Source organism: Phoxinus phoxinus (genome assembly GCF_949152265.1).
Source record: "Phoxinus phoxinus genome assembly, chromosome: 10".
Taxonomy (NCBI): domain Eukaryota; kingdom Metazoa; phylum Chordata; class Actinopteri; order Cypriniformes; family Leuciscidae; genus Phoxinus; species Phoxinus phoxinus.
This window is the reverse complement of record NC_136885.1, coordinates 21,031,016-21,050,812: the sequence shown is the minus strand read 5'-3', so window position 1 is coordinate 21,050,812 and position 19,797 is coordinate 21,031,016. Positions and strand designations below refer to the sequence as shown.

At 37.1% G+C, this 19,797-nt stretch overlaps 1 protein-coding gene across 5 annotated transcripts; it reads right to left on the bottom strand.

Annotated features, from left to right (window-relative positions):
- Positions 1-17: 17 nt before the first annotated feature.
- ptpn3 (protein tyrosine phosphatase non-receptor type 3) lies at positions 18-18,436 on the bottom strand. 5 transcript variants are annotated; one of them, XM_079626836.1, is made up of 26 exons: positions 18,030-18,436; positions 14,653-14,822; positions 13,754-13,861; positions 13,573-13,615; positions 12,479-12,557; positions 12,336-12,380; positions 11,539-11,591; positions 11,199-11,316; positions 11,013-11,100; positions 10,839-10,927; positions 10,453-10,516; positions 10,156-10,286; positions 9,906-10,031; positions 9,382-9,501; positions 9,184-9,274; positions 7,914-7,991; positions 7,748-7,804; positions 7,508-7,664; positions 7,229-7,392; positions 7,037-7,127; positions 6,539-6,603; positions 5,015-5,227; positions 4,516-4,644; positions 1,988-2,133; positions 1,777-1,912; positions 18-935 (listed from the first exon to the last, which is right to left on the bottom strand). In XM_079626836.1, the coding sequence occupies exons 2-26, from the start codon at positions 14,794-14,796 to the stop codon at positions 855-857; spliced, it is 2,616 nt and encodes an 871-aa protein (XP_079482962.1). In that variant the 5' UTR covers positions 14,797-14,822; positions 18,030-18,436; the 3' UTR covers positions 18-854. The 5 variants fall into 5 exon arrangements, with proteins under 5 accessions (XP_079482962.1, XP_079482964.1, XP_079482966.1 ...); XM_079626838.1 differs by having other exon boundaries at positions 5,087-5,227; XM_079626840.1 differs by having other exon boundaries at positions 5,087-5,227; positions 9,184-9,268.
- Positions 18,437-19,797: the final 1,361 nt, after the last annotated feature.

The window sequence follows — 19,797 nt, the reverse complement described above, 5'->3', positions numbered from 1 at the left end:
GAAGAGGCACAACGTGATAAGAATGAGACATTTTATTTATTTATTTATTAACAGAGGCGAATTGAATCATTCTAGTAGTGGATTTGTTGATGTCACAAAGTAGTGTCGATCTCACAAAGTAGTGTCCAGGTTACATTTTGCCACCAAAATCAAAAGGAAAAAAATAATTAAAAGGCCCTTAATTGCGACTTTAATTATTTTTAGGGCAATTAAGCTCCCCCATTTCTCATAAAATACTAAGTCTCATTCATATTACTGTTTACTGAAAAAAAAATTGTATATACATTTTAAAGTATTCATTCATCATGGTAGCATTTTTTTTGTACAACCTCTAATTAAAATGGATTGATTTTAATTAAATACTTGCAAAAAACATTACTGTACTACAGTTAGAAAAAATACAATATCAGATGAATTAATGAAGAAATTACAAGGGGGGTACCTTGCTTAATTGCTCTACAAATAAAGAGAAAACGAAGAGTTCTTTAAGTAGATGTTTTTATTTTACGCAATTTCTGCAAAAAAAAAAATCCTCTGGTTTGGGGTCAAATGTGACCCGAACATTTTTGACAGATTTCGTGAGATTCACCCAAATATAGCAATTGGTGTGTATGTGGGACAGAGAAAGAGAAAGCATGTGCGCTGTGGGGTCCTACAAGCTTATACATGTCAAAGTGTGTCAGCTGTCAGGAGAGGCACAGCAAGAGAAGAGATTGTCCATCCATCTTTATCCAGACACACCCGCTACTCCCTGCCCTGTTTTCATCCATCTTTATTGACAGTCGGATCAAGGCAGCGGAGCTTCTTCCTTCACTTCTGTTTTTAAAAACTCCTCTACTGTCTCTCTCTTCTCATCAACTATTAGGTGTTGAGCTCTGTTTGAATCTCTCTCTGTACACCCTCAGAATGGCCTCACACACAAAGGTGAACTGGCACTGGAAAACAAATATGCACACACAGCATAAGTAATGACAGCACATCCAATAAAATCAGTTTAAGATTCAAACTTCTGGTCATTTTAGCCATTCAGGGTATGCTGTTGCATCTAAACCACCATGAATGATCACATTGGACCCTTTCTCATAGTTCTAAATGAACTTTCTCTTTATATGTCATTGGCTGCATCCAAATATCATATAATCTCAAAGTTGGTACTTCTTAGTATAAGAATGAATACTTTATTTGTGACTGTTAAAGTATATTGTATATAGTATGAATGTATGTTGAGTGAAAGTAATCCAAACTACTACTACATCTGTCATCTTGTCATTGTCATGTGACCTAGAGTGTTAATTGTGTCGCTTCACTGGCATGCACAACTCATCTCCCATAGCCTCATGGGATAGTAATGGGATAGTCCATTTGATGCAGAAGTAAGTAGGTAGTTTTTGCCTACTGTTTTATAAATACTATGAATTTGGACATGCTACACCTTTTACATATCTGTAGGGAAATGGTAGGGAAGTATGGATATTCAGATACAGCCATTGCATTTCTTAATTATTGACCATATAAATTCATTTATAATATATATGACAATATATAATTCTTTGTGAATTAATAATTCATGCATTACATGGGATCAAAAGTGTGATCTGTTTGAATGAACCAACTGCGCTGGACAGAATGACATTGGCTTAACCAATTATATGAGTTTGAGGTGAAACTATCAGTTTGTTAACAGAGAGAACATTTGAAACTTTTGAAAAACTGTTTGTTGGTGCGAAATGACATTTCAACTTTAACTTTTTGGAATGTCTGCGTGTGCGTTTGTACCGATGTCTGAACCAGCATGGCCCTCTGTTCTCTCATGAATGTAATGATCTCTAGGGGATACACTGGCTTTTCCTTCTCCATCAGTGTCATGGCGGTCTCCATGGTGATCAAAACACCCGTCCGCCCGATTCCAGCACTGCAGAAAAACATTCTCTCGGTAAGATGATCACGTCATAACATCTGTGTGTCTGTGTGCTGGAAGTCCCCTCACCTGCAGTGGACCATAAGAGGCACCGACTCCCGTCTCATACTTCTCATTGACTGGACAAAATCCAGGAAGTCTGAGGAATCTTCTGGTACCCCATGATCTGGCCAGGCAACATACTGCAAATGAGTGATCGAGCGCTTCTGTCCCGACTGTTAAGAAAAAAAGAGAGAGAGGGCGAGGCTGAGTGCAAGAGAATGCTTGAACGAGTTTGCAAATAAGCAGACAAGTCTAAACATGCCTGTGTTTTGCCTTTTGCTGAAGGATATTTATATGAAATATTCCTAGAATGAGAGCATTAAGGCTTTTTGCAATAAATATAAATCAATCTAATCAAGACATTTTTGTGATGTAATTACTATAAAATAATATTAATGCATATGGTGATTCCGCCTATTTACTTTACATTTATATTAAATACTGTCATACGAGTGCAAAAACTTTGTACACATGCTTTTCTTTTGGCATATGGCATGATCATTTTCACGTCAGTTTCTGCCTTTATAAATCACATTTTGTTCCTCACTTTTGACGTAGGATGAAATCCATTGAATTTAGGGTCAAATCAGATTGATGATACATTTTATAAATGAGGCCCCAGTATCCTGTCATTCTTTAAAACACCATTTCTGCTCAGAATTACCTAAATACACTGACATTTTAATTTCCCCTTCAGCTCTATCATGATCTTACAAGTGGGTGAAAGAGAAGAAGTGATCTTTAAGTTCTTACATATGAGTCACAGTCTGAAGGCCAAAGTGGAAAAAATAATTCAGTTGTGGTGACAAATCGGGCAGAAAGGAATAATTGGTTCGCAATCTGTGTGGTACGAACACTCACTCACTGGCATTTTTCCTGTACCCCCCAATCATCTCTTTCCTCTCTCCTTTTCTTTATTTTTTTCATCTCAGACACACACACACACACATACCCTATATGGACGACAAATGTGTGATGTAACCTCCGTCTGCTGTCCGTGCTGAGATTAACTCCCACCAACAGAGACAACAGATGGGTCTCCGTTCTCCAGCAATGATAGATTGTTTGTGAAAGTGTGAGCATGTATGTGAATGTACATGTACGCACACAGCCCCATGCTCTGGAACAGAGCGGTACGTGACCTGCTTACCATGTTTACCAACGCAAATAAACACACCTACATGTTGACACTCTCTTTCACACACATCAGGCTTTCACATAAAGAAGCTTAAAGCCAAATTTCTGTTTTAAATGAAACATTAAAGAAACTTTATCATGATAGGACTGACAGAATGTAAAAAAAAATAAGACATCCAAGTTAGTGTACACACATTAGGAGCAGTGAGTAGTGAAAACACAAACACAGCAAACCGTGGACAGTGGGCAGCCATTTATTTTTTTGCTGTGGCACCCGGGAAGGTATAGGGGGGGTTCAAAACCTCAGTCGTTTTCCAGTATTGAGAATCGAACCCACAACCTTCAAGTTATAAGTCTGACTCTCTAACCATTAGACCATGACACAAAATAACTAATAACTGTGTAATACCATGAAATTGCTTGACAAGTGAGGTTTTCTCTCTTGTGTTGTATTTCCTGTTGAAGCAGGACGTTTGGAAGGGGCATATGACCACTTTGAACTGTGACTGAATGTCATACTACTTTTGCTATTTCTTTCTATAAAGATATCAGAAACAGTAAGAATATTATTATAGTATACTATTCCAAATTCAAACACCCCAAACATTCTAGCCTTACTATTTCTGACACATACAGGATATAATGGTATATACTCTCACCATTTACTCATATACATGTCTAAAAGTATATACTTTTACTCATATACTCCTACTACTTCTGTCATATATAGTCTAAGAATAGTATTGGTATGCTAATATGTTATTCTGAACTCATCCATGTTTTGTGACTAACATACTAGTACACTATTATTTTTCTCTTATAAAGATATAGTATAAGAAAAAGAGCATGCTAGTGTGTTATTCTGAATATTGTCATGGTTTTATTGTCTATTGTTCAAGAATGCTATTCTTACTATTTCTGCCATATACTCTATAAGAATATTAAAAGCAGAAAGCTAGTAATATTCAGAATTTTGCCATGGTTTGTGGCTAGCTCATACAATGTTTCCCTTATAAATATGTAGTATAAGAATAATAGTATGCGAGTAGAAGTAGTTGTAGAAGTGTGCTACTTAGTCTTCTGATTTACTACCTGCTAGTTGTGGCAGGTGGTATTAGGGGGAGGGACATTCTCAATTTATTTTTGCATTTGATTGGATAAATATAATTAGTGTGGGATGATGTTTTCTGAAGGATAAAGATTAAGTTTAAAAGCGTACATATGCTAAAAGTGCTTTTTCTCAACTTTTAAAAGGACACTAGCATATAGATGGCCTAAAATAAGCAGCAAACTCTCATTTTGAATGCAAGTGACCTTTAACAGTGTATATTCAGTGAGCGTTGTATGCTATATGATTTTTCTTACTGCTCCTCACAGGGGTGGTGTCCGTTAAAAACGATGTACGCTGTTATTGTTACCTGAGTATTTGTGAGTGTTAGTTCTCGAGTAACGTATGCCAGGTTACACTCCTCTGAGTGACAGCACACCTGAAGATACCCATAATCCCTCGCTTCAGGGGGATGCGGCCAGTATTGGTGGCACTTGGTCTGTGGAAATGGAAGAGAGATTATTCAGCACAGCATAGCATAAAACCCCCCCCCAAAAAACACGCAATTGTGCTCCCTCTCTCCCTCCCTCACACACAGAGTTTATTAAATCATCCCTTTGGAAAAGAATGCAGAGTGCTTGGTTACCAAGCAACAGTCAAGCCGAGCCGAAGAATACGGAACTCACAATAAGCTGTCCTTGGGGGACTGGAGGTGTGTGATGGGTATCGTCTGATTAGGTGTTATGTGTGTGCGCCTGTTTGTAACTGTCTTTTTGTCGTAAAAGTGAGTGTCTGTGTGTGTGTCTGTGTGTGTGTGTGTGTGTGTGTAATGTTAATGTTTATTAATATTGCAGTACATTGTAACTCACATTGTGTGTAGTATTTAACCATTTTCGTTTCATGTGTGTGGAGAACACGTGTGTGCAAATGCGTTGAAGTACCCGTCCTCTCTCAGTCAGTGTGGTTAACATGATGATGACACTGACGTCCTGCTCCCACACACTCCTCCAGAAGTGTGTACAGGTGTGCGGCAGTGGACCCTGAGCTGCTATGTACCTCAAAATACAACCTGCTGGCTCAGTCTGACACACACACACACACACACACACACACAAAAAAACAAGTCTTCATATGTCATCCAAAGCCATAACTTTTCTATTCACAACTAAATAAAAAAAACAATGAAAAATTGTATATTTAAGTGCCCCTATTATGGATTTTTGAAAATGCCCTTTCATGAATGAAATGAAAACATCCTGCAAAGTTTTGAATCTGAAAGTGCACCGTATACAAAGTTATTGTCTTTCAAATGTAAGAGTCGACTGAGTAAATTAAATGAATAAGCCGTTTCATAAGCCGTTTCGTTGTGACGTCAAGACGAAACATTAGCATATTGCCCGCCCACTTATTGTGCGCGCAGAGACCAGGGAAAACTTGAACCTCAAACCAACAGCTGATTCCTGTGGATACTGGACAGCATCATGTTGAGAAGATGCTGTGCTCTACTATGTGAAGGTAAAGCCAGGGTCTCCAGCTGCTAACTGGCTAACTCACATTATTACTGTCTAACTGAAATACATCTGCTAATCAGCTGTGGGCCACTATTCCGAAAACTGTCTATTAATGCAGATTGTCTTTCGTTCTCACTACTTTGAGGAAAGATTAAGCATGGAGCAATATTTGTTTTATCAACATTTATGTTTCATCAGTCATTCAAGCCAGAGCTCGGCTAATGTATGCACTGTTATTGATACAGTTTCCACATGTTCACCTCAATAAATTAGAAAAATACTCGGTAAATAAATTAGTACAAGTAAAATAATCGGTTGATGGACATGCACTTGTTAATGCTGATGCTGAGGAATTACAGTTAAAACATCTCATAATGTACCTCAAACTGAGTAGTGTATCACTGAGAAACGTCTTGCTCGAGTCGTCCTTGCGATGGAGGTTCGGGTTGAATAGTTCTACCAGTGTTTCATCATCAGACTCGCGCTCGGATTGATATGGTAAAATCGTCATTGTTCGTTACTGTGTTTAGTTTTTACTGTTTTTTTTAACAGTGTAGGAAGCCTCAGGACAGCTGACGTTGTTATGGCAATGGGCGTTTTTGTTTTCGACACGCACTGTACATGGTAGACCAATCAGAGCAGAGTAGTTTGCGGAAAGGAGGGATTTAGAGAGATTGACTCATCTGACGAGTCGTTTGAGAATCATTGAAAATTTGGTGCTGTGCAAATGTATATTATGAGAAAATTAAACAGTTTTTTTTACCTTTGATGCATGTAAACATGTTGTAGGAGACTCCAAAACAACATTAGGAAACTTTAAAATAGCATAATAGGGGCACTTTAAATAGAAATAAAATGAGGTAGACCGATAGTGATCCATACCTTCACATGACTGGCATTGATGTAATCATCCTCCTCCTCCTGCAGCACCACCCTGGTGATGTCATCTGAAAGAAAAGAATGTACAAGCAGAGAATGAGGAAAAGGGCTTTGCGGATTATGTGAAAACACCTCCTCCGACTAGTTTTAAAGAGCATTATGCCTCATTCGAAAATGGAAAGCTTATACACAAATGAATAAAATGATATGTTTGACCTTAGCCCTAATCTAATCCAGTGTGGTTGCTTTGTTCAATCTCATCATGGTCATCCAGTAGCCACTCTCTTGTTGTAAAATACAACTTTGCTGAAAATTCTCTGAATTTTTAAATGTTCTTTTTGAAATTTCAAATGTTTATTTGAACTATTGAACTCATTTTGTAGAAGAAATAACACTCATTACTTAGCTATATTGTGAACATAGTAGGAGTTACAGGCCGCAATTATAAATTTTAGCATGAGGTAAATGTTCTTGTTTGGCAGAAAAAGCAATACAACTTACATGGTAATACATCTTTGTACCGATTCTTGTCCATATTCTCAGACTGCTTTGCACAAGACATTAACATTCCCTCTTTCTTCCTGTACAACTTCTGAGAGTAGCAAAACACACATACATGCACGGATGACAATTATCAGCAATGCACACACACGCCAACCTGAGACATGCTGTAAAATGTTCCCATGCCCCAACCTCAAAGTGCAGAAGCAGCGTGCCGGTGCCCAACCCCCTCTCCAGACGAGTCATGGACTCCTCTAGTGTCTCTCCAGACGGCTGGGTGGACAGTGGGGATATTTCACCCGGAAGAGTGAGACCCTCACCTAACTGTAGGGTGGGTTCAGCTCGCAAAGAGACACCTGTAAACAAACGCTGTTGGCTGTTTCTGATTGGACGTCAAAGATAAAAGTTAAAACAATGAATCCCCCTCAAAACGCATTTGTTTTTCCCAGATATAAAGACACAAGTGCACACCTTTGCGGCGCACCAGCAATGCAAGTTCCTTGCTGTGCGACTCTCGGCTTGCTTTGATGAACATGACCACCTGCTGATGTGTGTGTTCTGATATGTCCCGCCCATTTATCAACAACACCTGATCTCCCTCCATCAGTGGAGGCACACAGCGACCAGCCTGCAACATAGCCAATATTTGTACAAATGTAAAAACCAATAACCCATTCATATTCACAAGCAGCCAGGATTTGTATGGCTTACCGGAGATGCGGGGTTAACATGAGAGATGGCCAGCAGCATCTTCTGATCCACGCCTCCCTAAATATTAGCCAACAATATTCTGATACATGATCTCCCAGAAAAAACTCTATCATAAAAGCAATAAAGATAAATTCGCAAACTATATCATGTACCACTACCAACTCACTTTGACATTGAAGCCAAACTTCCCATCTTGGTCTGGGCTGATCCTCATAAGCAGTAGATCTCCATCAGTCGTCACACTCTGCACACATCAAACAAGAATAGGTTCAGAAAATGCTAGCTACAAAATAATGAAATACTAGCATATATTCAGACATTTTCACAAAATTCTAACAGCAAATAATACAAAAAACAATCAAGGGCTTCAAACATGTCCTCAGAATATTGTTCTTTTGTTGGTAGACCACCAAAATTGTACTATCGGGATGTCATTTTGAGTGAAAAGAAATGAACAGAATGTCTTAGTATTTTGACTGTCCTCATTTTTCTTTAATGACAGCAGCAGTTGAGTTCTCTAGCATGATTTGAGAATGATCCAAAGAGAATATTGTGCTTCCATAGAAGAACATACAATATGACATAGAAATAGCACAGAATTGTAAAAATTTAATTTTACATCATAACTGATCTTTTACGTTTCTGAAATCCTACAACTTGTTTCTAGTTGGGAGAAAAAATTCAAGATTTTCATTGTCTCAGACTTAAAAAAATAAAATAAAAATCATGTCCTAGTCTTGTAAATTGTGAGAAAGATTTTCAGTGACTCATCAACATGACTGTAGTATCAGTGCAGTGTTTGGATTTGTGAGAATGACAAACACGGGACATTAGTTATGACAGCTGGCTGTCTTGGTGCTTTGGTTTAGGTCCTGAGTCTTTTGTTGCATTCAGCAACGTTTTTGATTGCTTGTCTGAAATCCAATCAAGAGGTGCTCCTGACCACATCACAGATTATTATAGATTTAAATCTGTTCCAGGGTGAATCTTATGACGCCTGTCAAGAACATGTCTGATATTATTCAGTTTGCATATGAAGCCAATTTATAGGACCAACATTTTTTATTTATTTTTTCAATATTAAACATGCAAAAAAATTAAAAATGTATGGCCCTTTTCCATCCTCAAATGACTTAAAATGGTAAAATTTTGCTGCCTTGTCTACTGAGAAATGTCTACTGGAATAAATAACAGCCCTTTCTGCATTTCCATATAATCTGCAGATCTAAAATAGTTTTTAACTGCCTCACCCATCAATCACAACAATCCACACTCCACAGTGAAATGTGCCACAGGGACCTTCTTCATTTCAACCACTCATTTTAATGCAATGATCCTTTGGAAAGATATGCGGAGAGGCTTTGAAGTTAGACCCTGTTGTGAACCATATTTCCCTTGATCTTGCATCATTGGTTATCATGTACAATAACACTCACCTTATCCCAGACGTGCAACTCATCCTCTTCGGTGATGACGTCATCACTATGAGACCAACTACCACTCGTCCTCCCCTCCTCCTGACTTTTCCTTCAGTGTAAGTGGTTTTAATAATTTACTATGAGCATACAGTTGCATACAGTAAAGTACAATATGTATTTTTTGCAAGACTGTGTGCATTTGCATAAGTAGAGTACATTTGCCTGTAAGTATAGAACACGTCTTCACTCTCAGTCACATAGGTGATTTCATTGGTCAGGTTGTCCACAGATGATGGACGTGGCTTACGGAAGTCATGGCGCAAACGAGGACTCCGCCTAAAATAAAAGATATATTCAATAAAGACACTAAACCTTATATTAACCTTATGAGACTTAAACCTTAATAGTGCATTTTACAACATATGCAGTCTCATATATATTAAAATGTATATTACATTTTATATAGGCTATAGTGTGTGTGTGTCTATATATATATATATATATATATATACACAATATTTATTTTCAATATAAATCTTTTGTAACATTATGTCTCTACTGCCACTTTTGTTCTATGTAATGCATCTTGATTAATAAAAACTATTAATTGTTAAAAAAAAAAAATAATCTTACTGACCCCAAAGTCAATATATATGCAAGTAATTGTAAAAATACATTATATAGCTTTCATTAATTGCCATAAAGATAAAATACATTTGAGTGCATCTGAGCATTGTTACCAGTTGGGTGTGTTGGGTGGTGACCGTGAGGGTAGACTCTTGGTCTCTAGGTGTTCCATTGAGTTGGACCTCACTGCAGGGTTCAACGTTTTCTCACCAATCAGTTTTCGGTACAGTGGGATAGAGCTTGAACAAAAATAAATGCAATTAAACTCACACTCTCATTTGATGGAGGCAGCAATGAACTCTAACTCCAGCAATAAAGAACTGTCATTTTTTTAGAATGGCTCCGTCGTGACTGCCTGTGTACCTAAGTTTTGAAGTTGAGTGAGAGGGCTTCCTATTGTAGAACGTATGGTGGTCCACACAGGATTTCCACACGTTCTTACAGGCGCGTGAACTTGGCATTAAGAGGGAGACCACGTGGTCGCCTCGCTCACCCTGTGTAAAATATAAACACACATATAAAATGAGGAAAAGCACAACACATGTTGCTTTTTGCAGTATTAAACACCTTTGAGGCATTAAGTATCTGGCTCTAATATGGTAATTCCTGTATTTTGCTTTTGTTTCAAAGGATGAGAATGATTAAGCATGGATATCTTACATGTTTCCGGCGTAGGTGGACAAAGAACCTTTTTCTTTTGAACGAAATTTTGGTGATGTTAATCCTGAAAAAAGGCAGTCATTTAAAAAGCATGCTCCTCATCAAAAACAAAGTACACCAGAATAAAAAATATGGGTTACAGTTTCCAGGACTCTTAATTACACAAATAGCAGTAATTATACTTTTTCTGCAGTGTTTGTACCTCATCCATTGTAATGATAATCACAGTACAGATTCAAACAGAGCTGTATCTGTCAAACAATTTATAATAGCTATAAACATCAATTTAAGATGCTTAAAAAGTGCATTCTATAAAGAACATAAATCAAGCATATACCGTACACAATTAAAACTTTCGAGAAATGATCTGATTGGTCAAAACTCACCATGGGAAAAAACTGGAGCAAATTAAGTTGCAAAACAAGGCCACGCCCCCTGATGTAATCCCCACCCAGAGGACAGGGTTGCTAACATCCTATAGAAAGGGATTTAAGAAATTTTATTCAATAGCTTATCAACATTACCCATTATTTCTTGCCATTTAGGAACCCAAATGGTACCTGAGTGTGATGTAGCTCCACTCCATACAGGTCTAATGTTCTCGCTGTATTCAAATAGCACAGCTCAGCTTCACTCTGAGACAGACCTCTGAAACGCATTTAGACACATTTATTAACTCTGTGTGTGTGTGTGTGTGTGTGTGTGTGTGTGTGTGTGTGTGTGTGTGTGTGTGTGTGTTGACTTACTTGTGCTGTGGATGAAGCGACTCCACTTTCAGAAGGAACTCCTGGTCTTGGTTAGGGAGAAAATGGGTCTGACTGAGGTATCCGGCAGGAGTTTCAGAAACATAGTCTCCAAGCTCAGCTGTCAATCAGACAGGAGTATTAAAATGCTATGTTTGATAAACAGTTATTGTATGTGCTTTGCTCAGTAATCTTGATTTTTGACAGTGCCATTAACCCCAGCTTTTTACTGTTGAAGACGCATGCCTCTTCCAAGCAAAGACACATTTTCTGCAATATCAATGATCTTTCTATGGCAGAGCTGCCAATCACAAAGTGAGGTGGTGTCATTTTCTCAACTTACACTGAACAGAGTAAGAAGCCAGTACCACAGCTGAGCTTAAAGGGCACTTTAATCTGCAATAAAAACACATCATGATATTTTGGGATACAAAATATATTGTTGTGACATCAGTGATTTTTTTATTAGTATTTGTCAACATTATATATTTATATTGTCAGTCAATATTTGGTATTTAAATGTACATAGCTGTGTATTATACACAGAATTCTTATTTATACACAATACTGTGTGAGCTTTACTCTGTAACCAGAATCACCTGTTTTTCAAGGATGATGCATCCAGCATCCCACATCTATTATAATGATGTGGGTTGCTAGTATTTTTGATCATTCAATTCATTTGATCATTCAATTCATAAAAAATAAATACAAAAAATTAGATATATAATTCCTCTGAAAAATATTTGGTATTCTTATACCGGTAATTGAAACAAAATACTTGTTCCAAAGCAGATTTCAAGATAAATGACTAGTTATCCATATTTTATAATGTAAATTATGTTATGATACCTAAATTCAGTTGTTGCATATAATATACATTTATAACATCTTCCATTTATGCCGTTTATCAGCCATAACATGAAAACATTTATAAACTCATCTGCAGTTAGAATTTTATATTATTTTCTCATTTCCATCACTCATTCAGTAACGCACAAAATAATGGCACAAAGTGAGTAATTTACAGTAGAATGAAAGTTTTATTTTATTTTATTTTTATTAAGCTTTGGTAAGCATTAGAGACTTTAAATTTAAAATTGTTCAGTAGTATAGATGCAAAAGCAAATCAACATTTACCTCCCCTCACAAATGTCCTTCTTAATTTGCAAAAAATAAAAATGCCTGCAAAACAAAATAAGGGTCAGAAAACCTCTCATTCTATACACATAAATAATAGATAAACATTTCTGTCTCATTTGCACATAAGCAGGGAGATGTACCTGGTCTGCTCATGCTGGAGGGAGTTTGGATCAGAGATGAAGAACCTCACTCTAAATATTAAAAAGAATGGAGCAGAACCTGAGGGAATAACAGTGGGAGAAAAAAAGCAGAGGACACAGTAAGAGGAAAAGGACCCGAAACAAAAATAGTGCAGACAACAGATATTCACTGATCAAAGTTCAATGTAAGCTCAGTGTCATACTACTTCAAAAAAAAGTGTAGGCAATCCCCCAGAAATCTAAGCAAATCCATTAAATCGTAATTTGGAGTTTAAAAAGCAGGTAGGCACTGAAGCGTGAGCAGAAATCAACGTCTGTCTTAATGCATGCACGTCACGTCTGATGACTCAAGCAAGTTGATTAATTAAATCAGCCACCTCCAATTCTCATGAGGAAAACAAACAGGTGTCTCCCGATGCTCTTTTGAAGGAAACTAAATTCTTTGTGCTCATATTACAAAACTCATGTTACACACTTATCAAACCTGTGCACTCTTATTATGGTTATGTCTGTGACTGATGTCTAAGCCTGCAAGAAATCTGCTCCCTCAGAACCTCTGCAGAAAAGCCCTGCAGATTTCCACAGAATTGTACATATCCACCAACCCTTTTGTCTGTATCATAACTGCATTTCTTTGCAAGAGTTTTAAAGAATGTGGATTAAATTGTAAAATCCAATATATATAAAAATCTGGTAGAGAGTGATAAGCCTATAAAAACTTTTATATAATGGCTGATATCTTACCAACATTACATACTATATAATTTGGTCAAAATAAGTGAAAAAGAAAGTGAAATCATCTTATATGCTACAAGTGAATATAGGCGTCCCAGCGTTATATTGTACAATATGAAAAACACAGTCATTTTAAGAATGGCTAAATATTACATTTAACAGTGTTATTTAAATTATTGTTTTTTTAATTAACTTTAAATTAACATTAGATAATGGCAAAGAGGAATGTAAACATAAAAATAGGGGACATGTGCATGCTAAATTAAATAGCCAATATTCTGATTGTCCAAGACAATTGTCACTTAAACAAATCCATTGACTCCAGATTGCCAACTGTATCTGTGTCTAGTTTCTCTCACCTTTCAGCTGTTTCTTAAAGGGTTTGTTGGGGTCCAGCCACCTCTGAAATGAGATATAATCAGTTATCACTGAAACCATCATGTTTCTTAAGAGTTAAGGCAGGGCATTACATTTCTCTATTTCTGGGTCACAGCAAGAAACACTTCTTGCTCACTTGCAAACAATCACACATTCAATTACCCGAGAGCTGGATGTGTCCTCACTGATCTGCAGGCTAAAGTACTGTTTCTCCACTATGTTTAGGTGTTCACAAACCAAGTTGAACAGCAGATGACCAGCATCGTGTTTCTGTGAAGCAATAACACATGCTGTCCCATTAGGAATTGTACCAGTTTACCAAACCAATATAAAAAAAAACACAAGTGATCATATTCTACATGGTTTAACATAGGCTACAATGACATATCAAATTACTGTATGTGTGTAGTGGTCAACCAATATAGGTTTTTCAATACCCAATGCAGGGTGGTCCATATAATTCTGATACATACACTACTGCAAAAGTTTGGGCCCAATAAGACTTTTTTTAAATAAGACGGTCCTTCAGAAATCATTCTAATATGCTGATTTGCTGTTCAAGAAACACTTATTATAATTATGGATGTTAAAAACAGTTGCTGCTTTATATTTTTTAAATAGAAATGTTTTATGATGCAAGTCACTTTATTATCAGCCAATATAAAAAATATCTAAAAAATGGCCAAATACCATCCAAATATAACTGCCCTAATCACAAACCAATTATCTAAAAAAAACATCCCTCTATCCTTATTTTTAACATCCAGTCTAAGACCCTATATTCTGTTGACCCCTATATGACTGACCTATATGTGTCTGTCTGAAAAACGTGCATGTGTGCACTTAAGGGTGGGTGTCCTTCAGAATATGAAGCCAAGGTTGCAGCAGTGCGATATGGAACATGAGAAGAGAAGCACCAGTGTAATATCCATCTCCACCCTCTAACTGCCAATAAAGGCAAGCATACACACATGCACATTACCCCTCTCTTTCTAGGGCTTTGACAGACATATTCACTCATCCAACGATCCCAACACATCTGTATACACTCTTATACTTACACTGACAGTAAAATTTTGTGTTGTGCCATCAGGGAAGAGCACTACACACAGTAGGCCAGAGCGTGGCATGTGTGTATGTTTGGACAGATCGGCACGTCCGAGAGCAGTGATCTTGTTTCCAAGCAAGCACCATGGGGATGTCATCTCCTAACACTCTCACATGTACACACCTGCTAAAACAAGGAGTCAGACAGGTTAAATGCAACTTATTCCAAATGTGAAGGTGATGATGACTCCCTGTAATAAAATAATGTGACGCTTGATAGATTCTGTACATACCGTTCCAATGTTATGAAACACATACAGCGCATATTATCATACCGTGTGCAACGGACATTTTAAAAACATGTTGGTCCGATGACGGGACCTCAGCAAATCCCTTATAATTGTAATTATACATCCTGTCAGCACAGTGCCTATGACACATATGCCGCAATAAGACGTAAAAAACAAACAAACCATCAAAAAAACACAATTTAGGAAAAAGAAGATCACAGATTTAGTTATATTAGAATGCTTGAGTGTGAGAGGCCCCTTAAGCATTGATAACATCAGAATGGAACTGCATGATTTGATGTCATCAACTTTCAGAATTAAAACTGACCCTTTTTAAGCATTTGGGTTTCATTAATAATTACCCACCCTCATGTTGTTCAAAACAGACTTTCGTTCTTCTTCGGAACACAAATGAAGATCTTTTTGATGAAATCTGAGAGCTTGTGGTCCCTCCATTGACAGCTAAGCAACTACCACTTTGATGCTTCAACAAGTTCATAAAGAGATTGTAAAACTAATCGCTTTATATGATGAGCAGATTGAATTTAGGCTTTTATTCACATATAAACATTCATCAACTCGTGAACACATCAGTTGTGGTAGAAACAATGAGGTTCATTCTCGAGTGTTACGCAGCACGTTTGAGCTTCCACAAGAGGTTTGTTCAAGCAGGTTCAGTTGAGCTTATGTGAATAAAATCCTAAATTCAATCTGTTCAAACGGTCGTGTCTCTTCAGAAAATTTGGACTAAACCTCTCAATTAATATGGATTAGTTTTACGATCTCTTTATGAACTTTTTGAAATGTCAAAGAGGTAGTTGTGTATCTGTCAATGAAGGGACAGAAATCGCTCAGATTTCATCAAAAAGATCTTAATTTTGTGTTCCAAAGATGAACGGAAGTCTTACGGATTTGGAACGACATGATGGTGAGAAATTAATGACAGAATTTTCATTTTTGGGTGAACTAACCCTTTAATCATCCTTTTCTCTTCCTCACACACACACTCAGTCAGACTCTCGGTCTAAACATGTTCTTGCATTGTTTTTCGCACTCTTCTTTTCTCCCAGCAATGTCCAGGAATGTGGACTATTTTACTACCTGAAGAGGTGAGAAAGAAGAAGAAAGTTTCTCACTGCTGAGGTTGAGAGTGAGACAGAGAAATAATTTCTCTAATAGTAAAAGAGTGAATTACATTGAAAATCTCATTCCCTTTTGTCCTACACTGTAAGAAAGTGATCAAATGCAGATGTTACGGGGAGGACAGTCATGCATCTGTCCAGGCCAAATTTATATTGAAAGCAGCTTTGATATTCAAACACACCAGTTGATTCATTGAAATTAACGTTCATTAATGTCTTGCTAAATGTGTATTTTATTGGATATATTGCAATTATTTTTTTATGTTATTGTTTTGTATGCGTGTATACATACCTCGCAATACTTGTGATAAATCAGTGTTCTCGTTTGTAAAAACAATACATAAAGTAAATAAAGTCTGGGGTTAGCTCAGTTTTTTATGGAAGCTTGTTACCACCACTGAATAAAAAAGGTAATTGCAATTTTTTTTCAATTCATAAATTCTGACTTTTTTCTAAGAATTGTTTGATATAAACTCACAATTGCTAGTTATAAAATCAGAATTGCAAGATATAGGCCTAAACTTGCAATTGCGAGTTATAAAGTCAGTAATCTCGTGATCATGAGAAAGTCAGAATTATGAGAGAGAAAGTCAGAATTATGAGATAGAAAGTCTGATTTTTTTTTTCAATTAGGCTATGTGGTGGAAACAAGCTTCCATAGTATTAGAATTAGCTGCATGTAAAAACAATACAAGTCTGTCCCCATTTAAGGCATATTCACAAAGCCAAGTTCAGACTGCTCTGTGCCTGGCCAAATTGAAGTGTACAGACATAATGCTGCATAAATCCCAGACTATGCTCTGACCCACCTCAGCCCTAGTATCAGTGTGTACCGTTTTAAATGTGTTTATGCTACACTGAGCATCAATGAAACAGTCTGTGTAAAGATTATTATGCCACTTCAGAAATGCTTCTTTGCCACCTTTAAAGTGTAAATTTGGCATTAGACAAGTAAACATGAGTGTGTGTTGATGCTTTGGCAATACTGTATGCAAAACATCCACATCAATAAAGTACTTTGTACAGTAATTTGAGAGAGGGAAATGGTGGGTGAGAGAGAAGCTAGAGAATTTGATACAAACATATGTTGTCCTATGGAAATACTATGTTATTTGATACTATTATGACAATTCATGTTAACAGCCTGAAGTTACTTCAAATTAATGAAAATAAAATCACTCTTTTATATTCAGACCTTAACTTACAGATTCTGATCATGTACGGTCTACGGGTTATATCTCTGAGACTAGGGAAATTACAGTGACCTAACACTAAACAGGCTTAAAGAGACTTAAAGAGAGGTTTTGCCAAACTTTAACATATAAAACACACTCCAGAGGGCTAAAATATGTTTTACTTTCACTCACACGTTTGGAAACGGTCTGGGTTGGCGATCAATAAAGGTTAATGTTTAGCAGTAGCAGTTGCAAAGCGCTAACTTACACGCTCGAGCTCATTTGATAGACGATATTTACGAGGAACGAAGTGTATTTTACTTAAGACAATACTTCATAAAACAAAGGCCTTTCCGACCATAAATACCGTTACGTTATCTAGGCTATTTGAAACACGAAAGCAAGATTGGACATTTCAACACGAGAAAACAACACAAAGTTTCTGTATGAGACACGGGCTTTTCTGGGTGTGACGTCTCGCATTTCTGACTCAAGTTCACGCTGATCTGCTAGGGCTCGGGCATATCTGAACCGAACTGTCACGAAACCGAACGAGAGAACAGACAGCCCTGTAGCCTACCAACATTTTAGCTCGAATAAATATATCAGATTAAAACGAAACAATTGGGGCTTTATCGCGATGTTTTTAAAAACCCATCCAAGAGTGACCAGATTTGTTGCTGTTTTTTTAAAAGCCAAATAAACGTAATTTGCCATTTTCCTACTTCAGCCCACAAGAGTTAATAGAGCAGTGCTATAGCACAGAAAAGCGTCAGGAAGTTACCTGTTTGAGGTGTTCCCAATGTCTCTGCGATGCTAGTGGTATAGTCCCCGTGAAGAGAGAAAAGTTTCCATGTTAAGGCGGTCATGTTGCAGGTGTCGGTAAACTTCCGGAATATGTTATTTTTTCTCCGGGTTCCTTCGGGAGGGCAATCACGTCGTCACTGTGCTGACCACGATCGCAAGATCTATCTTAAACGTGTAGCAAATGTATTGTTATTATGTTTCCCTTCTCATTGATAGTGTGGTTACAACACACCTTTCACACATGTCCTAATGTACATGTGATTGTCAGAACCCACACATGGAGACTTCCGATTTTACACGAGTCTTGTTTTCTAGGCGTGATTCGTGTTGTGCGTGAACTCTCAGGAATGTTACGGGTGCGCGCAATCTCAGGTGCGTGTGCACAACGTTAGGGCGCTGCCTGCCAATAAAGCACACCTGAGCCCAGAAAAAAATGCTCATGCTTTCTGATAAAAAAATAATAATATTGTAACCATGCTGCGGGTCATCTTAACTGGTCTCTCAGTCTAGTCAGGCTTGGGTTTAAATGGTTTTTAGGTGCTTTTCAAGATCACGGTGGGATACAAAGTTGACCGCTCAGCTAAACCTTCACAAACAAATTATTAATTGCTCTTTTCTTCTTACTTTCTTACTTAAGAAAAGAGTTAGGATTATTTTGTATTCCCCAAAATACTTCTTACGGATGTTATCTTGTTCCAAAGAAATCAAATTCTGATTCTTCTTAAAATCATGGTAAATATAATAATAAATTAGGATAATCTCAAGCTTGTCTTAAATCCCCAAAGATAAGAAGTGAAATTAAAGTATTGGTTAATTTCAAATATTAAGCACTACAACCTATTAGCAGGGTTCCTCAAATCTGGCCCTAGAGGGCCATTCCCCTGTTTAGCTCCAACTCAAATTACCAGAACAAGCTAATCAATGTCTGCAGAGAAATAGGCCTATGTGATTTTCATTAGGGTTTGAGCTAAACACTGCAGGGCAGGGCCCCTCCATCAGATTTGAGGAACCCTGATATAGACTATATAGATATAGCATCACTATGGATGTGCTTGACTCTGAAGTGACTCTGTGATTATTATGCAAGGCATGAGTTTTGTTTTTGTTAAATTTGATATTTAGTAACAACTTTACAAAAACGGATTAAAAAGTTAGCGGAAATACATGCAACAGACCACTCTGTTTTGAGATGGACTCTCTACAAATATCTATTTAAAATAAACAATGCGGTAAAAAAGAGTGATAAAGCGCTAAACTCCCAAGAAGTCTTATAAATTCTTGGAAATTCATCTTTAAAAATGTCCTAACTTCTTTCAGAAGAAGAATTTGGTGAATCCGGTCCTAGCTTGGTCATTCTGGGAGACCAGCTAGACTAGTTTAAGGTCAAACCTCAGGGTTATAATGGTGGTATAGCCAAATGACTTATGGGAATTAATGGAGCTTTTACTCATGATGAGTGAGTTATGTAAGATAAACCATATAGAAACTACATTTTAAGGAAGTTGAACCATCTTGTTTGCACTATAAAGCCATGGTTTTTGTGTGTTTTTTTTTTTGTTGCATTTTCTCTTGTGTCCAGGAGATTTTAAGTAATTAAAGATTAACATTTAGCCACAATATGTTTCTGGTCTTGCAACAACACAAGCATCTTAGATAAAAATATATATATATATGATGCGATTGAGGGTCTTGTGCAAATGTATTAGACTAGCACAAGTTTTTGACATTTGACAACATCTGTTTTA